This window comes from Panthera uncia, chromosome A2, assembly GCF_023721935.1.
Source record: "Panthera uncia isolate 11264 chromosome A2, Puncia_PCG_1.0, whole genome shotgun sequence".
NCBI classification, from domain to species: domain Eukaryota; kingdom Metazoa; phylum Chordata; class Mammalia; order Carnivora; family Felidae; genus Panthera; species Panthera uncia.
In genome coordinates, this window is record NC_064816.1 from 71,045,493 (window position 1) to 71,070,675 (window position 25,183).

General features: G+C 44.1%; 1 protein-coding gene across 1 annotated transcript in view; it reads right to left on the minus strand.

The window, feature by feature from the left end:
* POU6F2 (POU class 6 homeobox 2) overlaps positions 1–25,183 on the minus strand; it is a 461,044-nt gene that overhangs the window by 29,087 nt on the left and 406,774 nt on the right. The window contains exon 7 of the mRNA XM_049642770.1: positions 24,830–24,970. Within this exon, the coding sequence (XP_049498727.1) occupies positions 24,830–24,970 (141 nt within the window). The remainder of the gene's footprint in view (positions 1–24,829; positions 24,971–25,183) is intronic.

Genomic DNA, 25,183 nt, shown 5'->3' on the forward strand with positions numbered 1-25,183 from the left:
AGCACCTGACAGCTGCAGAGCACACAGAGGCTGGGAGGCATTGTGCCCCGAGAAGATTGACACCAGTCTGTGCTCGCCTCGCGGTAATGAGCCGCTTTGCCTGCTTTCCTGGTGGAAAGAAGAAAGGCGAATGCAAACGACTCCCCCAGCCTTTCCCCTGAGTGCAGCCTCGCTCCCAGTACCGTGTTCGACATTACTAAAACATGGTGTCACTGGCGTCTCCTCCCCACCGGCTCTCTCTCGTGAGCCCCAGCATCACTTGCTGAGGGTAGGGCACACTAGTGGCCGAGCCAGAGGGATCTGGAACTGCATGACTGCGAGGACCTTTAATAAGGAGGGTTTGGCTGCCAGGTGGGGGGCGGGGGTGGGCAGCGTTCTGTGAAGCCATGGGTTTCTCGTTTTTGTTCCCCTTGCAGGGGCGCTGGGGCGACCATCTCAGCATGTCAAAAACTTGGCAGTGCATTGTGGGAGTTTTTCCCTAAGTTTATTTATTTTGAAAAAGAGAGCATATGAGCAGGGGAGGGGGAGAGAGAGAATCCCAAGCAGGCACCACACTGCCAGCACAGAGCCCACTGAGGGGCTCCAACCCACTAACCGTGAGATCGTGACCTGAGCCGAAATCAAGAGTCAGACGCTTAACCAACTGAGCCACCCAGGCGCCCCGTCATGGCGAGTTTTCTAATATTCTCCAGTGCACTACCACATGCTGATTTTAACTATCTCCCATTCGTGGTGGGTAGAGAGGATCACACACTGCGTCGTCTAAAAATTCCCAGACGTGCCTATTCTGCTTGGGTTGGCTCCGATTCCTCTCAGTGTTTCCACAGATCTCACCCAGATGCCACCTGGGATCCTGACTCCAGAGAGATCTCCATAAGGAAGCCAGAGACGCCTGAGCAGCCATGGTGTGAGGCTTTTGGCCCTTACCCAAAACTGGCGATTTTACTTGTAGAAATTGTACTTTAAATTAAAGGCCTTTTGCTAGTCAAGGGAAATATCCATATCTGCACATATGCCAAGTGAATCCGGAAATTAAAACTGATGTTTGGTGTTAGGGGAGCTCTGACTCGAGGGCAAAGAGAGAGAGGATGCTTCTGAGACATGCGAGGCCCTAAGACCAGCCTTTCGAGTTTGAGCTTCTGGCTCCCAGTGCTAAGGATTTCCTGATGGAAGGATGTGTCACTGAGCCAATGAGGCCAGCAGGCTGCGACTCCTGAGCAAGGCATCAGTTGCACAAGAGAACTTCCAGCTCTCCTAGCAGATGCTGAAGACTCTGGTGGCACAAACTAACGGGTGCGGACCCTTCTCTACCTAGAGTGTGGTGTCATACACCATGGAGGACACCAAGAAGATACAGTTGGGGGCAGAGGAGGAAGCAAGAAGACAGGTACATCACATGCCAAGATTCTAACAATTCGACAGAGAAATGATATGTGCCACAAAGTGGCAGGGACTATCCAATAAGAATCTCTGTATCCAGGGGGCACCTGGGTGGCTCAGTCGGTGAAGCATCTGACTCTTGATTTTGGCTTAGGTCATAATCTCACTGTTCGTGAGTTCAAGCCGTGGGTTGGGCTCTGCGCTGACAGCGTGGAGCCTGCTTGGGATTCTCTGTTTCCCTCTTTCTCTGTCCCTCCCTGAGCGCGCGCGCTCTCTCTCTCTCTCTCTCAAAATAAATCAATAAAGTAAGAAAAAAAAGAATCTCTTGGGGCACCTGGGTGGCTCAGTCCATTAAGCATCTGACTTTGGCTCAGGTCATTGATCTCACGGTTCGTGAGTTCAAGCCCCGCATCGGGCTCTGCGCTGACAGCTCGGAGCCTGGAACCTGCTTCGGATTCTATGTCTCCCTCTGTCTCTCTGCCCCTCCCCTACTCACGCTCTGTCTCTGTCTCTGTCTCTCTCTCTCTCAAAAATAAAAATAAACATAAAAAAATATTAAAAAAAAGACTCTATATATCCCTCTGGTGGGTGCTCAAAGAACTATTAGGAATGAATGAGTGATATCAGAGGAAGAACGATGAGGGTGGTCGGAAGACCTGATGGAAGAAATGGGGGTGGGGCAGAGTCTTGAGGGTTGGGTGGGATTTGGCAAAGTGGAGAACCTACTCCAAACAAGAGACCAGCTGGAGGTGAGAAACATGGGGGATGAGGCATTGACTAGTTTTCAAGCAAGAGGGTTGAAACAGTGGAGCAGGGACAGGTTGCCAGGAAAGGGTCCAATTCCTGGGTCAGGGGCTTCAGTGATGGTTTTCGAGGGGTGGGGAGGAACACAAAGGTGTGGAGAGAATGGACTGAAGTGGCGAGAGACTACGGACCACAGATCAGTTGCTATGCTGCTATCGTAGGTGTCCAAGTGCGACGCAAAATGCCCCCATGAATCCTTGACGTGGGGGTGGCTGGATTCGTGGACTTCCACCTCAATTCAAAAAGCATGGCCTACTTTATGCCTAGGTTGCAACATTAGAAATTTGTGAGTGAAGTTATTGCCCCATCAATCCCACAGCAAACAGCTCAGGCATCGTTTGCGATGATCCCCGATGTCTTTGCCCCTGCTCTCACAGTAATGACTCATCTCTGATGAATGCTCTAACCAGGCCGAGGCCCTTACTGGTACTGGAATGATAACTTTCGACCTAAAGGAGTTCTGCCCTCTCTGACAGGGGACTTATTTGGTGGTTGCTGCTCATGTCCCCTTGGCTTTCTCCTTAGAGGAGTTGGGAGTTGGGAGCATAAACCAAAACTGAGAATAAAGCCTGTGTCACAAGACCACCTAAAAAATATCATTAAGATGGCCACTGGTGTAAAACAGCACATGTATCCCTGTTTCCATAAAAATTGGGGTGGCTTACACACAACAGTGACTGTTGTTAATTCAGCCACAATTCTGACTTTAGCCATCATAAAGATGATCTTGGGACTGTAGCAAATCTCAGCAATTCAGGGTCACCGCGTTACACTACCGTGCCCTTATGGACTTCAGGTTGGCTGAGGTACTCAGTAGGGATGGATTTGAACTGATGGAGGGTAACATGCCCTGAATTTATTCGCTGCCCGCATGTAGTGTCATCAGCAGCAGCTGAGGGTGGAATCACAGAAGCCCCGGGCACCCAGACAAGTCGTCTGATGGGCCACATGTCGTAATTGTCTATGACACGCTGTTAAACTCTGCGACAGAGAATGTGTTTGCAGATGTCAAATTGACAAGTAATTTTGTTGCTCATATCTTTAAGAAGAGGAAATCCGTCAACGTTGTAAATCGGTGACTTTCTCAGCATCTCCAATCCATCAGCAGAGACAATCCTTTGCCAAATATTTGTGTAACCTCAGCACTTTTTGGTCAAGAGGCTTTTGTTAACACCAGCATTGAACAAAGAGCACCGGAGAGCGAGGGAGCTGGTGTGAGCGATCACCAGGACGGAAACAGCCCATCATCTTCCCCTTCTTTCTGGACTGGCAACAGCCATTCTGTCTCTTTCTTTAAGGGATGGTTTTGTCTTTATACAACACATTGAGTTTAGTCTCACTGTGCTCCTGTTGTAAGGTTAAACCCACTTAGAATTATTCTGGCAGCTCTGGTTAGGATGCTGATTCCAGGACAAGTAGGAGAATACAATGATTCCCCAAACAAAATTGATTTTTCCAAGATGCAAACTCATGCCTCCCGGCATTTGGTTCTGTCCAAGATGGGGAAAAAGAGAGGTGTGGATGTTGAGAGGAGCTTTAGCAGAGAACCTGAACCAGAGAATGAGAAAGGCATGAAGGGAAGCCGATGAGCTTCAGTAGAGGAAGACACTTCAACCAAAGACAATTGGATTTAATCTTGCAGGCAACGCCAATCAGTTGGCCATGGCTTCCTCGAACTCTGAAGGTTCTAAGGTTCAGGAAAAAAACAGCATCACCAGTGATTAACAATGTCTGGCTTGGGTATGGGCATAGGGAATGGCAATGTGTCTCAAGGTGGCATCGTTGAAGTCCAGGATGTGAGACAAATTATCTTAGACCGATGTGAAAAAAAAAAGGCTGACACGTAGTTCTTTAATGAACAACTCTGAAAAAGAATTTAAGGTGTACATTTGGACACTTGTGTTATGGGTATTGAGAGGTGCTCCACCCCTGGGAAGACCTACCTACCCACTGTTTCCCACTGTCAGTTAGGATTAGGATCCCTCCTGGATGCTCTACTATTGGTTTTCAACTTTGGAAACACACTCAGACAAGAGTGAAGAATTTGAGGTGTCAGGATCATTCAGTCACATTAAGAGAAGGATAATTTGCATGAAACCTGATGCTGCAAAGATAGCAATGACAGCAATAAAAACAATCGTCTCCTCTAAAATCTTAATAGCCATTGAAGGTAATGTCCTTAATAAAATTTAGGATATGCATATAGAGGAATAAAATTCCCCACTGGCCAGGTTCAAGCCCAGGCTTTGCCACTAACCAGCGGGATATTGTTGGTAAATTACTTCACCTCCTAGAACCTCAGGATAGTCATCTATTAAATGAGAATAATAATGTCCACTTTGTGAGGGTATTATGAGGACTAAATAGGGTAATGTACACAAATCACTGTATACTACCTGACTGACCAAATAGGTGTTCGATAAATGTTCATTCACAACTTGATTTTGCTTACGTGCCTGTGTGGTAACTCCTGGCATTTGCACTAATTTGTGTAAGCTCCTTTGTATTTTTCTGCATATTGATTTCACCATGAAAGCAGTTTATCATGAAGAACAGAAGACAGTAGTTTAATAGAATGCTAAGTTGGAAGTTTCCATAGAAGCACCAACGTTCAGTAGATGTTGCATTCTCAAGGAGGGACCAGACTAGTATGCTGAAAACCAGCTAGACAATTCCAGATCTCAAAGGACAGACGCAGAAAAGTTTGGAAATCCTGCGTGTCTTCCTCACTCCCGGGCATGGGGCATGGGGAGTTTCTTCTCACCTCCAGGTTAACGAAGGTGGCTGAGTAAATATTGTCCCCTCACGTTTGGGGAACATACACCTGAGGATTCTAAAGGTGAGAGGCTGTGCTTTTGAGCAGAGAAGGGAAGAGAGAAAAAGAAGAGTGAGGAAGAGGAAGGAAGAGAAAGGAGAGGGATGAGAGAGAGACAGAGACAGAGAGAAACACAGAGAGAGCTACAGAGAGAGAGGGCTGTGCTGCATTGGCACTTGCTATCCTCCCACCGAGAGCAGGCAAAGACGTGTGAGTGTTTCCCTGGACCCGTTATCACCGGTCTGAGCCATTTAAAATCCTGTCCTGCAGGACCCCCTGGGGAACATGTACTGGGACAGCATCACAGAGATAGCCTCGAAGAGTGGACTGGAGAAAACTAATCCCTGACAGGGGAGTGTGCAGCTGGAGGAAAACACATTGCCTATAGCCATGTGCCCTTGGAAGGTTCCAGCTGGGCCTCAGAAGACCTCACGAGACTGCTGGCTTGAGCCATCTGTTGGCCCAGAGAGCAGAGGCCTTCTCACGACAGTTCACTTAAAAAAAGGCCATTTTTATGTCCATCTGTCTGCTTCCCACCTCAGCCTGTCAGGAACAGAGCCAGCTGAAGAGAGGAGAATCATTCCAACAGGGAAAGACAGAGGGACCAGATTACAGTCACCGTAGAAGACTGCGTTTCCCTGAGTGCCTAAGAGAAGTAGTGGGGCAAGAGCCTGCATGTAAATCCAAGGGGACGGGATGGCCTGTGGCCACTGAGAAGGTTGACAGAGACAGTGAGAGGTTCTGATGCTTATATCGTTCTGTCCTCTTTCCCCAACTTTGTGGGAAGGGGGTGGATACCGTCAATCATGTGACGAAGAGATCCTGCTCTCCCACCCTTTCAGGCTATCTCAGCCCTGAATGTGTGAGGGGCACGTGTGAGAAGAATGTACTGTCTCTTTGGTTTTCTTCCAGTTTTAGCATTTAGGGCCCATGGTTAAGTGGTTTTGTATAAATTGAACATGACCTGGGACGGCCGGGTGGCTCAGTTGGTTGAGCATTGACTTTGGCTCAGGTCATGATCTTATGGTTTGTGAGTTCAAGCCCCACGTCAGGCTCTGCGATGACAGTGCAGAGCCTGCTTGGGATTCTCTCTCTCTCTCTCTCTCTCTCTCTCTCTCTCTTTCCCACTTTCTCTGCCCCTCCCCCACTTGTGCATATGCACGTGCTCTCCCTCCTTATCTCTCTCAAAATAAACTTAAAAAAAAAAATAAACACGACTTAATCATGACTACTAGCGAGTATTTTCTAAGCCATTCCTATCTATAATTTTAAAAACAGGTAAAGATACAAACTGCCTTTACCTTAACCATTAAGGGTGAATAATTAGGGGACACAGGACTTTGTTAACTAAGAATGCTTGGAAGGGAAAGGAGAAATGAAGGCAAGAAAGAGATTTGGGAGAGAAGAGAGGATTTATCAAGCTACTCACGGGAGGATTTAAAATTGTGAGCAGAATAGACACTTTCCCATAAACTATGAATTCAGTTTAGTTCGGGGAGGTAGTTGCCTCTAGGTGTAACATTAAGTGTGGAAGTTTCCACCCACTTGAAAATGGAAACTATTGCCAGGCCTTTGCTGCTGAAATTCTACTGAACCTTTTGACAACCTAAAAACAACCACAGGGAAATCCAGTGCCCACCAAAGGAGAAAACAGTAATATACCAAACACAAGGGAAGGTCAGAAGAGTCAGGAGGAGTTTTGACATAGTCTTTTGGCAGTATCTTAGCAAGATTATTCTCATCAGCGATCAGCGGTATTTATAAGGTACGATAAAGATGTGCATTATGGGTCTCCATTTGTTCTCTTCTCTTTAATTAGCACAAGCCTACCCCAAACTCCCAAGCTCACTCTCAAACACTGTCTTTAATTGTGAAGACAGAAGAAATCTAATGGCTAGGCCTTTGTTTTCCAATTCCAAATGATAAGGCAGGGGGGAAAAGGATCCCACTCGATCCTAATGATCTAAGACAGGAAAAATCATGTCAATTCCAAAGATGTCTTATAGGAATGATTTGCTTATAGAGCACGGCCGGAACCCTGGTTATGTGGCCCAGTAGCAGCAAACATTGTGGAAGAAACTCCACATCTCAGAGAGCTGACAGGTCTCCCAGGTAAGAGTCAACTCAGTTGATACAATGATCATTCTTATTGGACCTGAATCCTTCTTGAGTCCTTTGGCAAAACGAAGTTAGCAGCCGCAGCCACGTTCTGAACTGTTGACAGTTCCTATTATAGTAACACTACAACTGAATCTGGCACACTCCATACTCTGAATGCAGGTGTGGTGGGGTTTTTTGTTGTTGTTGTTGTGAATTTTTCATTTTAAGATGCATTGTAATACCTGTTCGTGCATATTTTACTGTAAATGTGGCATTACAATTTTTTGTAAGTTTATTTATTTTTGAGACAGAGAGAGACACACACAGAGTGTGAGCAGGGGAGGGACAGTGAAGGGGAGACACAGAATCGGAAGCAGGCTCCGGGCTCTGAGCTGTCAGCACAGAGCCCGACGCGGGGCTCAAACCCACAAACCGTGAGATCATGACCTGAGCCAAAGTTGGATGCTTAACCAACTGAGTCACCTAGGCACCTCTAAATGTGACATTTTCTATTTCTCTTTTATTTGGGTTCCCACTCAAGCATTAGGAAACATTGACAGAATACTAATTTTGATCCAGAGTATAATCAAAAGACTAAATTAAACGTGCACAAGATGATCGTATGTTGAGATAAGAACTAAGTGGAGTCATTGGAATTGCCAGTATGGATTATTCCTGCAGTGACTGGTGGGCAGGGCTCAGTGTCCAGGAAATGAATCCTTTTCTCGAACTTAGTATAGGTGTCCACCTTCAACCCAAGTTTTCAAATTGTATCTGCGTGATAGATTTATTCTACTCTACTAAATGATAGATATAGGTAAGCTCTGGATTCTTTGGGAGTTCTTTATTTCTCCGTGGTTCTGTTTTTCCTCTACCACTCTGCGTTTACTTAACTAGAAGGAGGCATGAGGAAGACAAAAGAGGAGAGGGTCAATTTTGCAAGATATTAGCTCAAGGTTTGATTGGGCATGATGTGGAATCAAAAGTGGACTGGCTTTATCTATGACTGGAAAGAAATACCCAGTGATACAGAAAAGGTTCTCCCAGAAAAGCCCAAATAAAAAGACTCTTCAGCACTAGATGCCATTTTCCTTAGGCAAGGGAAGTGAAATTTGGAGAGATTCTTTTGGAAATGGACAGAGAACTTGCCACTTTAGTTCATGACCATTCCTTGGAAATTTATCACTTATGGTTAGTATATACTCAAAGGCTTTGAGTAAATGAGTTTGGGTGTTCATACAAATATTAATATTTTACATATTGAAAGTATATTTGTATGAAGAGATAATACAGACATATTGGCCACATTCACTGTCAAAAAGAGTGGAGTATGGGGGGTAACTGTAGATGATTCTAGCAAAGGGATAAAAGCTCTTCAACTTTGTCTGGAAAAGCCAGGCAATTGAACATTTCTGCTTTACTCTGAATGGCTTCAAAATTAAGGGTGTTGTTTTATTCATGGATTTGCTTCATGCACAAACTGATCCCTTACATATCCACTCGCTCACTCACTCGCACACTCTGCAAATCGTTTCGGGGGCCCACTGTGTGCCCAGCACTAGGTCATACCACCTGTTGTCAGGTAGAAGACCGGGATATCACCCAGCCATCTGAATTTGTGAAAATCCTTTCTTTTTGGATTAACAAGAACGTTCTGTAAATCTTGCTGCCTCTGGCACCAGCAACCTGCCAATGAGGAAGAAAGCCCAGGTTCCCAGTGGGCGGGACGGTCAAGATGGCACCAATTATATAATGCTAAAGCCCCTGCCATTGATGAGTCCTGCAAGCTCTTTTCTCCTTCTGGGAAAACAGCTGCAGTTATCAGTGGCTTGAGGTGATCTCCTGCGGTCCCTGCTTTTGAGGACTGACTATTTGCATGCTCACTGGACAGCTGAATTCACCCTTCATTGCAAGTGGTTTTTATTTCCTCCTGAAAAGTAGCAGGTGTTTTTGTTTAATCTTAGAAGAAGGCCAATATTATTAAAATTTGATTTCTACATCCCACTAATGAGTGCCCACTCTGTGCCGGGCACTATTCTAGCTTTGGGGAGTCTGAAAAATATCTGATGACCCTAAATTTTGTTTTAAAATCACTTTGAATTTCATGTATTGGAAACAAATAAAATAAAATCACTTTTTTTTAATTAAAAAAAATTTTTTTTAACGTTTATTTATTTTTGAGACAGAGAGAGACAGAGCATGAACAGGGGAGAGGCAGAGAGAGGGAGACACAGAATCCGAAGCGGGCTCCAGGCTCTGAGCTGTCAGCACAGAGCCCGACGCGGGGCTCGAACCCACGGACCGCGAGATCATGACCTGAGCCGAAGTCGGACGCTTAACCGACTGAGCCACCCAGGGGCCCCAAAATAAAATCACTTTGACTGTAAAGTGATTTGCTGGTTTTAATGCCTGAAGAAGTCAGGTGGCAATCAGGGGAATAGGTCGAAGTAGATCCATCGGGACCTCTGGTCCCCAAGAACATACACTGAAACTGCTGGTTTCCCACTGGAGAGTAAGAATGACAGGCACACGGTGGGGAGTGACCTTCTGTTTGCATAGAACGATGTTCCTCCTCAAGGGCCACAGCACAATCGTAAGATATCTGCCGTCTTGATTCCACTACCAGGATCCGGATGAATTCATTTTGTGGTAAACGAGGGCTCAGTTCCACCGCGCTCTCACAAAGCTCCCTCCCTCTTCGTCTAAGAATGTGGTACAACTTTCCTATCTATAGAATCCTCATTGGAATTTTAAAAAACGCATGGTTCAATCCATGGCGAATTTGTAACAAGGGCACGCGTGACATCTCCTACAAAATCAACTGCCGTCAAGCCATTGTGGCCTTGGTTTCAGTTTGTGGCCTCTCACTTTATTGTCAATGGTAGGAAATGGAAATGTTGGTGAATGTGATGTAATGCTCCAATTTCCAGGTCTCTGAAGAGGTTTTACAATTCTGTTTTAAGAGTCAGTATGTTTGTCCTGCAGGATGTTCCACGTGACAGATAGCAGAGACGAATTCTTAAGGATGAACTGGAAACATCTGTTCTTTCACGATCGCTTCCCCTTGTCCCCTAATGACTACAAATTAAACTCTGACTACTATTTATTTCTTTGCAGCTGCCAACACTAAGGAATTCCTAAAACATTATCTATCCCTTCAAAAGGGACAGTCAAAAGAGGATCATAACTGTCGTGAAGCCATCATTTTGCAGAAAGGCCAACTTTTGCAAGATTTTATATGGCTTTGCCTAAGACTGTAAGTTTTAATACCAGCAAAAAACACCTAGCGTGTGGGGAAGTATTTCTGCTTCTGCCTGCCGATGCCAGATTAAGGGACTAAATCAGATTAATGTTATTTATTGCTTGGGAGAACACCTTTCAGTGTGACTCAGCCTTGGTCCTTAGAAGCTTTAGTAAACATCCCTAAATGAAGCCCCAGACCTATGAACTGTATAGTTTATATTTCTTCCCAGATGGGAGGGGGGGAAAAAAAGAAAGCAATAGCAATGAGAACAAAAAAAACCCTCAATCGGGGACCAGTGGTCTCCAATATTCTAGGTTCTTTGGAGCAGTTGGAACTGGTGAAGGAAAGGTTTGGCAATTGCTCAAGAAAGTGCTGCTCATATTTAGAATCACCTAGTGCTGTGGGGCATTCAGCCTGCAAAACTAAATTTAAATTAATATAAACAACAAAATAAGCATCTAAAAAAAAAGAAGGGTGGGAAATGAAACCACTCCAAGAGTCATTAAAGATGCATCTGTTTATCCCCGTCCGGGGTCCATGAGTCCAGGATGATTCATAAGCTTTTTGTGAAGAAAATATCCATTGTTGTGGCAAAATTAAATGTATTTTGATCTTTGCTTGCAATATTTATCTATCTGTTCAATCAGAAAAGAAGTTGTTCTCATCACCGTAACATATATTACTTTTTCAATTTCTTCTTTGTAATGCTTTTTAGTGTTCTTTAGGGTGAGACCATGGCATTTCTCATTTCTCACAACAAAGACCATAACTCATTAGAATGATGCTGATGAATTTTTCTCATAAAATGGCATCCTCATTTTCAGAGGTGACCAGTCTGCCTTCTTACCCCTAACCAGCAGGCAGGTTTGAATGGATGTAATTAGAAAGGGCCACTGAACTCATCCTATGGTGGTGTCTCATAGTTCTGGGCTTCCTATTTTAGATGTCCGTGTGTGTGTGTGTGTGTGTGGACTCTAGCACCTCACACTTGGTCCTGGAAAAATGTAATTTATCATTGTGAATAAACCACCACTCTACTGATTTTTCAACTGACCTGTTCTAAGCTCAATAGTTTATAATTTAGGGGTCCCTGGGTGGCTCAGTCGGTTTAAGCCTCCGACTCTTGATTTTGGCTCAGGTCATGATCCCAGGGTCATGGGAATGGGCCCCACGTCAGGCCTGGCACTGAGTGGGGAGCCTGCTTGGGATTCTTTCTCTTTCCCTCTGCCCTTCTCCCCTGCTCGTGCATTCTCTCTCTCTAAAAAAATTCTTAAAAATGTTAGAATTTATACCAGCAGTATGAATTTTGGAATTTTTAATTTCAAAAGCTACTTTGAAGGATAGCCTTATCAGAAATACACTTCACATATTCTGTATGCCAGATGAAATCATATGCAAACTATACATATATATTGTTAAGCAATATAGAAGTTGGTATAGTGACGCCTACATTGAAGAACAATTGAGACATTTAGTCACAAAACTATTAATCCCTAGCTATAAGATAATCTACTTAACTTCTTTAAAAAATTTAGGGCATTTTTAGCAATGGTCTTGGTATCGGATCTGCCTTCTGAGAAGGATAAGTCCTTAGTACTTTCTGATTCATCTAGGTTCTAGATAGCAGGAAGAAATCTAGATACTTAAAACCATCAACACTATCCCCATTTCTACTGTCTTATCGCTGTGTGAGCTGAGAGGAGCAGGAACTCGACTTTTAAAAATATTTTTAAATGTAGGGGCATCTGGGTGGCTCAGTTGATTGAGCATCCAACTTCGGCTGAGGTGACGATCTCACAGTTTGTGAGTTCGAGCCCTGTGTTGGGCTCTGTGCTAACAGCTCGGAGCCTGGAACCTGCTTCAGATTCTGTGTCTCTATCTCTGCCCTTCCCCGCTCGCTTTGTCTCTCTCTCTCTCTCTCTCAAATAAAAACATAAATAAATAAATAATATTTTTAAATGTATATGATTTTGTGATCTCAAAAAATCAAAATGAGCTCTCAGAATGCATGTCACTTCCTTTTGTGTTCACCTAAGTAATTTGCAAATCTCCTTTTATTTTTTATTTATTTTTTTAATGTTTATTTTTTTATTCTGAGAGGGAGATTTAGAGCACAAGCAGGGCAGAAACAGAGGGAGAGAGAGAACCCAAGTAGGCTCTGCCCTCTCAGCGCAGAGCCCAATGTGGGGCTCAAACTCACAAACCAAGAGATCATGACCTGATCTGAGATCAAGAGCCAGAAGCTTAACCCACTGATTCACCCAGGCGCTCCATGAATATCACCTTTTAAATGTAATTGATTTAAGTTCCCTTCGTCTTAAGGATGTTACTCTTTATATTAAAAAATTAAATAGTTCTTTTATAATTCAATGATACTGAAAAATCCTACATTAAAATCCACTTGCAATCAAACCCTCAAACTCCATGTGAATTTGAAACAGATTTTTGTTTTTTCTGGCTGCACACATCACTCCATCTCTTCCTTTTGGTTGCCTGGGAGAGCTTGCTAACATCACCTGCAGATTTATTGAAGGTAGATGGAAATGCTTTTTATTCTAGAGCATCAAGGAAACGAACATAGTTAAATGAACCCAGCGGGTAATACTCTGGTGGCCCTGCCTTTTGATGAAATGAAGTGCAACGTTTTCTTAAAAGGAAAAGTGGATGCTACGTGTCCAGCAGCCACACAATCACGTTAGAGAGGCAAACTAGTCATCGACCAGCCAAGGGAGCTGGCTTCACCTGTTACGAATGGTGTGGGCATCAGACTCAAAATCGTCAGCCTAGCCCTCTACATGCCGGAGTGACCATGGCTTCTAAGACGCACGTGGTCAAGGGAGTGAGACGGGAGAGGCGGGCCTCGCTTGCTTCTCACTAAGCGCCAGGGCTGTGCCAAGCATTTAACATCCTTTATTACTTTTACTCCTTCCAACAATGCTGAAACATTAGTGGTTTGGAAAACTGAAGAAAGTTAAGTAAGTAGACAATGCCATTTTCATCAGGTACAGTAACACTGGATCCTTAAAAGCATTTCCATATAAAACTTCAATATAATAAACAGACTCTACCTTAGATCAGCCACCCTAAGTGGATTAAAATATAGAGAGGTAAGGAGCACGTGATCTTTACGGAAAGGCTGCTATATGGCAGGCACAGTATTAGGCGCTTATTTCCGTGAGGCTGAGAGCAGTTTCACTCAGAGGAAAGCCCCGCTTCGAAGCAGCCGCGTGTGGCCTCGAGTCCAGACTCTCCCCCTTGCTAAGTGGGTGGCCCGGGAAGCTGGTTAACTTTTCTGAACCCCTGTTTCCTTTAGAGATAATGGTGCACGATCAGTGTAAGAATGAAATGAAATGATGAATGTATGTGAGGTGCTTATTGAATAGCATATTAGCGTATATGAAATGCTCTATTCATTTCCTCCACAGATTTTATTACTGTGTCTATGCTTAATGTAGGCCAGGTGTTATTCTAGCCACTTGGGATACATCAGTGACGGAAGCAAAAAGTTTTAAACTATTATTAGAGCACAGTGACTGAGAGCGATCTCTGGTATCAGACACAACTGAGTTTGGATCCTGCTATTTCCAGCTGGGTGCTCTTAGAAGTTTCTTAATCTGTACAATAGGGATAAACCATATTCCATGGCTGTGCAATGGTGATATGAAATAATATATCGAATGCTAAGCACTCTTTGGTATGCAGAAAGCGTGCAATCGACGGCAGGAATTTATGAATTTTATTACCGTTAGCACTAATCCCTCTAATAACCCTGAGGGAAAGATACGTCGTCAGTGCGTGGAAGTGAGAACCACAGCCGAGGAAGGCTAGCTGCCTTGCTTGGGGTTGGTGTCTAACTTCAACGCCTGTGCCATTGATCGCGGGTGCCTTCCACGTGAGCATGTGGACCTTCGCACTGTCCACCTCTGTAACTCTGAGAGACTGGGCGGTTGTGAATATCTATTGACAAGTGGCAGAGCAAGGGAATGTGTAATGTGTTTTTGTGTGTGTGCCCTTGGCGTGGGGCGTGATTGATGCCATTCACTTCTAAGTTGTATCCCATCCTGACTTTACCGTCATTCTGTGTCCTCCAACTTACGACGTCTTCTGTCTTCTTAGGATCTACTTCTATTGTTATTTTTATAAGATGGACAAGGTTAGTGGAGGAGACGAACAGCAGTTTGGAGCAACGTTCTATGGCTAATGCATTAAGTTCAATTGGATTGTGCCAAGGCCTACTTCTGTATGTTTGAACTTGAACCTGGCTCCTCTTGCTGTTCTGAGTTGTGACTTTTCCGCTCTTACCTATTTCTCATCTATTTCTCATTTCTCCCTTATTGGTGTATGATTGAGGAATGTTGCCCACGTATCTAAGAAGAATGCATCATGATGAGGCATCTGGGTGCTTCAGTTGGTTAGGCATCTGACTTTGGCTCAGGTCATGATCTCATGGCTCATGAGTTTGAGCCCCACGTTGGGGTCTGTGCTGACATGACAGCTCAGAGTCTGGAGCCTGCTTTGGATTCTGTGTCTCCCTCTCTCTCTGTTCCTCCCCTGCTCATGCTCTGTCTCTCTCTCTCTCTCAAAAATAAACTCTAAAAAAATTTAAAAAAAAACCAGAAGAAGAATGCATAATGTCAACAAGAAAGTTGGGGTGCATCTTTGGGCATATGGTGTATTAAACAGTCCAGTGGACATTTATTTAGAGGTTGAATGCATCTCACATGTGAATGGAAGGTTGTCCCTCTCTAATAATGTTCTGCTTAACCATAAAAATTGTTTGCTAAAAAAGTTAGTGTTGCTCTAGGGAAGCTGGGTCAAAATTCAGTACTGCCTCTTTCCTTATCCTCAGCCCCAAATCAAGTCTAATTTTCATTCTCTAGTTGGGAACACTGAGACATAAATAGTTTTCACTTCCATCCTTGACTTGTTACTGTACAGCCCACAGTACAGTCTTTTTGACACTGGATTTGGTTAAGGTTATTTATCAAATAAATAACATATTTCCTCAATTATAGGACTCCCACATCTTTTTCCTATTTTTAATATTTGTGAAATTAGGTTGCCCTAACAACTGATATATCTGTTTAAGGTGGTAGTATTTTGGGGGTGCCTGGGTGGCTCAGTCTGTTAAGTGTCTGACTCCTGAATTCGGCTCAGGTCAAGATCTCATGGTTGGGGTTTGGGCCCTGCATCTGGCAGGCTCAGCACTGACAGTGGGGAGCCTGCATTGGATCCTGTGTCTCCCTCTCTCTCTGTCCCTCCCATCTCATGCACGCACACTCTCTCTCCCTCCCTCCCTCTCTCTCTCTCAAAAAATAAACATAAAAAAAAGTGGTAGTATTTTCTTCCATTCAGAAAAAGCTGTTCTTAAATTGATGGTATAACATAACATCAGTGGTTTCTTAGACTCATAATACAGTATTAGATAGTTCTCTTTTTCTTTGGAAGGGCTTACTTCTTTAGAAGGATAGCTTCCAAAGGGAAGGATATAGAAATGTAGAAGGCCTTGTCACTTTGGGAAATTCCTCAATTCCAAAATCATTTTGCTGTGTGATACTACAAAAAACCCCAACTGAAGAGTCACTGAGACAGATTTTCCTGTTTGGCTCAGAAAAGCTCACTTTGGTGAGAACCCACTTTTCCCTCATGGCTAGAATGCCACGCTGGAAGGCAGGTGGCCTCTAGTCCCCCAGACCTTGATGCCTTGAGGTTGATTTTTCCCCAGCAAGATAAAGTGGAGACCTGAGGTCTTTTTTTTTTTTTTTTTTAATCAAGATTGTCTCATTGCTCTATCAGAGACTTCCCTGAACCTAGTTCTCTAGTTCCTTTGATCAGCAAAAATAGTAACGGTGAGAATATTGATTAAAAGAACATATTTTGGCAAGGTTTATAGCTTTTAATAGTTTTCAAGTGTATGTGTTTACCTTCAAGAGAGATCTTTGAGGTTGATAGGGCAAGAATTACAGTTCTCATTTGGAGATGGAGTGACGACGTTTCGCGAGTTTGTGACCTATCTAAGAGAACATCCAGGAAATGAACCTAGGTCTTTAAACGCAAGCAAGTGAGGGTGGTGTGGGAGGATGGGTGTGGACTCCGGGCTCGGATGTCAGTTCTGCCCAGTTCCTAGCGGCGTCACCCCAAAAGTGTGCTCCTGTGCACAGCTAGGGTAATCAAACTACGGTCAAGTGCTCTGGCAGGATCACAGATGATACCAGCCCCATGGTGAAGGCTCAGTGCCTGGGAGACGTCATCGATTCCATGATTCTTTTTCTAGAAACCACTTAGCCTGAAGGAATGTTCAGCTAAACCTGGGGCTCTTCTAAGAACTCACATGGGTCTAGAACTTCGCACACTGAAACAAGCTACATGAGCATTAGGTGGTAGTATTTTGTTTCACCACGCTAGTGAAACCAAGATGTGAGAAGTCAGAGGAGCTCTGAGGGCGCCCTCTGTGCATGGCATGTGGTTGGTAACTGTTACCTGTTTAGAATTACAGCTGTTAATTAGGTTGCTGCGTTAGTTAACTGGCCTCTTTCCTATTTAGCCACAAAGGATGTGCCCAGTCTCTACTGAGGAGCCTACACAAGGACACATTTCCGTATTCCCAGGAAAACGAAATACTCATAGATGAAGATTTTTTTTTTTTAATGTAGGGGTTAGAGGCCGGGGGGGGTGCGGGGGGGGGGGGGAAGCAACAGCACCACAATCCAAAATTCTGCTTTAGATAAGAGAGAGCTTGGTTCTCTCCTGACTCATTCTGCAGGGAAAATCTCCTAAACTGAGATTTTATTTTTTTTAATTGTGTATTTTTGGCCACCCCTTTAATTGCACAGGACAGGTTGCCCTGAGGCGTGGTGAGTAGGGAGAAAGAGTTCAGAGGGTGCTTTATTTTTAGTTCTTCAAGTTGGCCAACTCTTTGGGTTGATGGCATTAACGGGATTAACCCTTTCATTTTAAAAATGGGGGCAAGAAGGAGAGCGCGGGGCGGCGGGAGGAGCGACCTCTGGTAGGGCAGCTAAGGTCTGGGCTGAACATTTGGCTGTCATGATGAGGGACAGAGCGCGCTTCTGCTGCTGGCGTTGACCGGCTCTGAGACCCGGTTACGTCCTACGTGTCAGCAGCCGAGCCGCGCCAGAAGCGAGGCTTCCCATCAAATTCATCTCCCGCGAAATCACTGCGGAGCCCTGGGCCATCAGGGCTCATTAGCGCCGTTTACCGTCCAGGGAGCCCCACTCCTCAGAAGGGCGAGGACCCAGGACCCGAGGGCCAGGCCTCGGGTCACTCCCCCCCCCCCCCCCCCCCCCCCCCCCCCCAACCGGCACCCTCCACTCCAGCCCTGACCTGTCGCTCGGGGGAGAGCGTCCCAGCGGGAGCCGGGGGACTGGCCTAGCGCTGCCAGCACAGCCCCGGGGGCAGAGCCGCGCTGTCCACCTGCTCCCCGCAAACGCGCTCCCAGGTGTGTGCGCGCCCTCCGGACCTCAGCGCGCAAATCCCAGGAGGGGGCTCCTTTCCGATTTAAATCATTATCACACGATCCAAAGCGTGGATAGGAAGTGAGTTCCCGCAGCATTTCCCGAAGTGCGCTTTGCCGACGTCAACTCTACTAAATGTTGCAGACAGGAAGTCTGGGGAAAGCAGGATCAGGAAAAGTTAAAGGGGGTCCGCGGCGCGTCACAACAGAATTGCCCGGCCCCATCCGAACACATCAGCGGTGGCGCCAGGGGCGCGGCGCCACCCGGCGTCCAGCCCGGGGAACCCTGGTTTGTGCGCCGTCTCCAAGGGCTCGTTCATTTCCAAGGCGCACACTTAGGGAGACGCTGCTTTAATGCAATGGCCTCTTCCGAAATGAGGAAATAAAGCTCTCAATTGGGCTCAAAGGGGAAATTTGATATGTTAGTAGAAAGATCGAGGTTGTTTATTGTTGCTACTGTTTCATCTTTATTACTGAGATGAAGCCAGGGTAAAATTCTTATAATATTACTAACCCCATGAACATTTCTTTCCGAGTCTCTAAAGAGCTGATTTAAAAAGTGTTAAAAAATGCGACAAAAAAAAAAAAAGAAGCTTATTTGAAGTGTATTCCAGTGCATGTGATTGAATTTTTACACTTTTTAAGACTTTGTATAGTGATATTTGCAAAGGAGAAAATAAAATCCTTTGTCAGACTGTTTTGAGTTTGGGTTTAAAAACATGACCAAAACCATTACCGAAATAGATTGTTCTGTTTATATTTGGGGAAGAATATGCAGACACCTACCCTGTATTTTCAACAAACCATGTTTGATTCTTAGTTATGCAAAATGTGTAAGCAATATACTGTACTGTTTGTATTAAAAATGGTATTCTGTACATATGATTTTGTACCTTTTAAAAAAGATATAATTTTTTAGTAAAGATGCAAAACTTACATTAAACGAATTACCAATGCTATCACAGTATCACCTTGGGAGGGGGGGGGGGGGGGGGGAGAGTGCCAAGGTCTCAGCTTTATCCCTTTATTTCTTTTAAAAATAAGCAAGAGGGCTGAAGCTTATGTGGAAAAATGTTAATATCTTAACATTTATGTTAATCTTACGTTAATGTGGTTGAGCAACGATCCTTTTGAAATTTTTTTTGGTAAAAAGTTATTTTTTCGCTTTTTTATACATTTAATGTGGTTCATTATAAAAAATAGAATAAAAGAGTATGTGCAAAACTCCCTAAATTCCTGATCAAATGGCTTTAGCTGGATGTGTCTAATGTACCTCATTTGCTCTGGTCACACTGTCAAAGTTGCACACTTTATCTCCTTGGCACAGGGTTTGAAATTAGTTTTACAAACGTGGGCAGCTATGGTTTTATTTGTTCTCCTGCACAGATCTAATAAAACCCACAGAGAAGTTCAATGGACACTTACTGAATAAATTCATTATATCTCAATTCTTTGGCTGAGATTTGCATTTATTATAGCTTCATTTCCATTCAACGTGTAGTGATTCTCTCTAAAAGATTCTCATCTTTCTATTTAAATTAGGTGTTGAATTCCTTTAGCAACCCATAGTTCAGGCTCCATTGCCAGCTTTTCATTCTAAAAAGCTATAGCATTGATTTATTGATACATTCATGTAATTTATTAAATACTTAAGACATATCAGGCACTGTGCTGAACACATTTCCTGCTACTGTCATGTTTAACCCCACAACAATGTATGTGACACATCTTATCACTCCCATTTCACTGATGAGGAAAACAGAGGCTCGGTAAAGTTCCATAACTTACCCAAGACCCCCAAGACCACATAGCTAGAAATGTGTTCCAATCAGACCTGTTTCCTTCCAAGCCCATGGTCTTAGCTGCTCTACCGTCTTCGAGAGATGTTCTTTAGCTTTTGATTATTCGAATTCAGAGGAATTCCCCAACATAAGTACACATCATGTTTCTTCAATTCTAAGACAATGTTTTTCACATATTTGAAGGTCAGGATATTAGAATGTCGATGTGCACAAGCACAGTACTTGGTGACATTCCTGCCTCGCCACCTGCCCTCCTCCAGCCCAGGGCTGCTGAATACAAGCAACTCACCCTTCGTGGTTTTGCACATTCAAGGGTGTCCTTTTTAAGCTACGATGCATAGGCTACTATTGTGTCAGCAGACTGCTTTTCTTCCATTTTGGCCTGTGTTCCTCTTAGGAGGCAGCTCCTACCTACTGCAAATCCTTCCGTCTGGCTAAAGTGTTCTGCTCAGCCATTATTTATTCATATAATGCTATGTGTATTCTTGGGTACTGAATTGAATGGGCAAGTGCTTTTAATTTTTTCTTCTTTCTATACATTAGGAAAAGTAATGTTGTTTGTTTGTTTGTTTGTTTTACTTGACTGGCTCTTTAAGGAAGGGAGGGAGGGACTTTGGCTTGACTTGGTGCCACTTAAGAAAATTTCACAGCGGTCCAGAACTAATTTCATCAGGAAACATTCTGAGCTTCAGTTAAAATGTAAAATGCTTTTCCTTAGCCCCAGGATAAAATGAAATTTCATTTGCTTTTACTTTTCTGCAATAATGCCAATAAGGAGATATTGCCAGGGGCACAAGGGAAGCCAATTCTAGAGCTGAACAAATCGATGGGAAATCTACTTGCCAAATCCTGAACATACCCACTGAATGAGTGTTAAGAACACACACACACACACACACACACGCACGCCCCCTACTGAACTATCCAGGGTAAGGATAAGATTTCCCTAAAGTAACTTGATGTTTTACTCTGCTGAGATTCTCACATTCTCAAACTCCTCACACACACAGCGAGCACACTCAGTGTGAACTGCAACCATATCGCACCTAGACTAATAATCACAGATAGCATATACTGAGTGTTAGCATTATTGAATGACGACTATGTGCCTGACTACATGCTAAGCTCTTAAATCCTAGAAGCTGCTTCCATTTTGATCCCCATTTTTCAGACGAGGAAACTGAGGCACGAGAGAGGGTAAGTCAATTGCCTGAGGTCCAACAGCCGATGAATGGCTGTTTGGTTCTAGAACCCATTCTTCTTGCCTGTATGCTGTACTACTTCTTGCTATATATACCCAAACCAAAGATAGGTTTCCAGAAAATGCTAGACAAGACTCTAAACCACGATGATGATGATGAAGATGATGATAATTATTGCAGCCACTTATTAGTATGAGTCTTTAACTGTATACTCATGGACCATGGTAGGCTTTTTACACACCTTACCTCACCTAATCTTCATAATCTAGGGACTCAGATTTTATATCTATCCTTATTTTATGGTGAAACTGAAGTTCAGAGAGCTCAAGTAATTTACTGAAGGTCACAGAGCTTGTTAGTTACTGGCTGACTTGGGGTTCAAACAAGTCTATAGTTGGTGCTCATCTCATTGTCTGGCTTCCACACTCACATGAGTTCCTGATTTGGTAAGCAAACAGCCCTAGAATGTTATTCTCAGCACTGTGATAGTCATGATAAATTTCATGATCGCCAATCACCAATAGGGAACTTGCTCCTTCAGGATGAAGTTGGGTATGATATAATTTTAAAATACTATAACATTCCTGGGTAAGATATGTGTTTTGTGACTTTAGAATGCAGAATTTCTGTTAGAATTAATCACTCTCTGGAATAATATCTGACTTCTGTATTAACTGAAAATGAATGGCAGAGTCAGAAAGGTAAGAGAATGAACTGATAACTACTGGTTTTTAAAAAAGCAGGGGCACCAGGGTGGGTGGCTCAGTCAGTTAAGCATCTGACTCTTGATTTCAGCTCAAGCCGTGATCTCACAATTCATGAGTTCGAGCCCCGAGTTGGGCTCTGCGCTGACAGTGTGGAGCCTGCTTGGGATTCTCTCTCTCCCATTCTCTCTCTCTCTGCCCCTCCCTTGTTTGCATGCTCTCTCTCTCAAAATAAACTTAAAAAATTAAGATAAATAAACCAAAGAACGGGAAATAAAAGACCATAAATAAATGGAGATTTCCCTTCCCTTTAAATGCACTGAAATCTAGTAAATAGAAACAATCAGATTCCAAGACAAGGAAACCAAGCTGCAAGTCCCAGGGGGTGGGCTTTCTTCTTTTTGGGATTGGGACATGTCTCCCTGTGTGGGGAGGGTGCCCACCTCACTGAGTGGGAAGACCTGGAATCTAGAATCGCCACTGGCACAGGCCTCCTCACAGGGGCTACCTTAGAGCTTTGAGGATGAGGCTCTAGTTTAGGGAAGTTAAGTCATTGATTTCTCCCAGGTCCAAAATGAGAAGAAAGGGGAGCTTAAACCGTATCTCAGGCAGATCCGAATTCAGTGAGGGCTCTTTCCCGGCTAATCCTCTCTTGGCTTCCAGGTAGCCAAGAAAATCTTAGCAGCGGAGAGCAAGAATCAGGGTATTTTGTGCCACCTCGACAGCCCGACCTCCCCAAAGTATCAGTGGCATAAAACATGCTTTTCAAACATAGGTGTAGAGTTTAATGTTATTTCTTCTGGGCAAACTTTCCAATGTAACAAATAGTTGATGTCAAGAACTCAAATGAAAGAATCTATAAATATATTAAGAGTTTTCTCTTTGTACCTTTTCTGGGAAAGCTCTGTGGAGATTTTTAAGGGATTGAAAATGGGCTGGATAAAGTAATTCTAGTTTACACGGCTTTTTGAGCAAGGCTAATTGTATTAACCTGATTCCAACGTGATCTTATTTTTCTGTACCACATTAATACAAGCAAAAGGAGCGCGCGTGCGTGCACACACACACACACACACCCCAAATAATTTTTGTCCTCCTTTTTTGGTGCCATCTGGTCACCTCATAAGGCTCACATGAGTATCTTTGTATCAAGAAGTGCAGGGCATATGCTTTTTTTTCTGGGAAGATGATTGTGTTTATATTACAAAGATTAAAAAAAAAAAAAAACCCCACAGCACTACGGGAACATGGCCAATTCATCTACTTTGGAAATGGGAGTAGCTTGGTCGTCTCTGGCACATGGTACCATTGGGCATGTTTCTAAAACTCTCAGACAAGACATCACGAGCGGGCAATATTGATTCCTCTGTGAATGTAGGTCTTTTTTTTTTTTCCTTTCCCACTTTAGGAGATTTGTGGACCATATCAAATCACCTATCAGCACAGTGTCTAAAACAGAAGAATTTTAAAATAAAATCGGGCCTTCTTCTACATACGCAGAGTATGAACCAAGGTTTTAATTGAAAGCTCATTTTCCTGTGGGAACTCTCGGGCCGGGAGAGCTACCCCCCTGGGATGGAAGTCGGCAAAGGCCAAACAGAGCAAAGGCTGTAACTCTAGCCCCTAGGAAGGGGATGGATTTGTAACTGGCAAAATGATCAGCCATTAAATCACCGGAAGAATACACTCCTAATAACTCCTAAGCAATAAAGCATTTTCTCCATCACAAATTCTCAAGCGGTGGGGCACAGTGGCACATTTTACTTGGACACTGGGACAGAAAAATCAGGGGGAAATGCACATCGGTGGATATGCTTTCCATCTGGACCTCTTAAAATTTACATCTCAAGGGCCAGCTGCCTGGCAGGAATGAATTGGGGTGTTCCATTTGGGGCATAACTCTAGGAAGCAGCTTCCAGGACTGACCTGATCTGAGTGTGAGTTATAGATATTATAACCAACTTTTCCTCCACACCCAAACCCTGTCCGTTCAGAAATCTTAATAGGCTTTTGAGAGCCTCCATTTAGAGCCGGCTGCATAAAATGATCCTTTGATGAAAAGGGATTGGAACAAGGGTTAAAGCCGACATTGAAAGGTGACTGTGGAGGGCACCGTGTTCATACAACCCTCCTTTAATATGTGTGGTGTGCACCTGTGATAAGATGATTCATTACCTGGGGCTGCTCTTTGACAAGCTCCATCGTTCAGCCCTCGGGGTTCTGACGGGACAATCCTGCACCCGCCCAGGAAATATAACAAGGTCAGCTTTTTTTCCCTGGGACGTAGATTGAGACGGTTTAGCTTATAATGCATCTCTGTTTACTCTTTATGTAAAATAAAAACAGGGTTCAAGACACTGCAATTCCTGTTCTCCACAGAGCAGGCCAAGCAGGGATCCGTAAAATAACTCTGGGAGGAAAAATCCTGGAGATGATGCTAGCGTCTTCTACCTGCTCCTCCACCCTCAGCAACGGCCACAGTTGAGGTGAAGGTGCCCTAACCACCGAGGGTCTGTGCCAAGCCTTTGAACGGAGGGTACTTCTGATCCCCTCAGCTTTAACTCCAGTTTGCTCTTCATGGAGCTTTCAGGTTTACTGGGGTCTTAAAGGGGGAGCTGCCCTCATATGAAGCTTCGTCAGTGTCCTGGGGACCACGACGTGGCCACACGAGTGGTGTAAGGGAACCGTCACGCTGCCCATGACATGAGGAAGGTTCGATGGCCCCGGCAGACTGAAGTAAGCCTGCAGGCATACAAGAAACTCCCAGGAGCTTCCAGGAGAATCAGCAAGAGGCTTCTCCCCCCTTTCCTTTGTTTCTCTTACAGGACGGCCCGATTCTTTCCATCAGGTCCCCATATTAGTCAGAAATTGGCTTGCTTAGGACTAGTTTAGAAATCTTAGAGCAATTAGAGAAGGAAACTTACCAGTTTCCCCCACCGTCCCAGTTTAAAAAGAATAAATACATAAGCAGAACTGAAGTTTTGTTTTTAAAATTTACTTTTTTTTTTTAAAGACTGCCCCATCACGAAAAGTATTTCCTTCAGTTAAGGTCAGAACAAGAACCGTTGTACAGAAATAAAAACAAAATAAAAACGTAAGACATTCTAGAGGAAGGGGGAAAAAAATCTTGTTTCTAAAATAGAGAAACACCTCCCAACCCTTCTCCTATTCTTGACATTGCTAGTAAACATTATTTATTTGCCTCGAATAGATGCGGTTACATATCACTGTCATGCAAAAGAAATTCATTTCCTTTCCAAGTTCCATCTGCCATAAAGATTCACTCTTGTTCCCATCTCCCACTCACCTGTCCTTGTGCATTAGTAACTAGTTGACCCGTGACCCCCTGAAGGCTGGAGAGGGCATTGCCAAAGGCCTGTGAGCTTGCTATGGAGCCCATGGCGGCTGCAGCCGCTGCAGCCTGACTTGTTAGTGGATTATTAACCAGCTGCAAAGAGAGAAAAGATCAGGGTGAACCACCAAGAGAGGCACAGCACAAGGATACAACATTCATGTGGGGGAAGAAGTTCTCACTCAACTGGCTCATGCAAAGGGCCCGGAACCCACCAGAGGGAGCCTGGTGAACATTCACTCTGAAGCTGTGGGCTCTTGGGGTGGCGGGGTAGGGGGTGGGGGTGGGGGCGGGTGGCTGGAAAGGAGG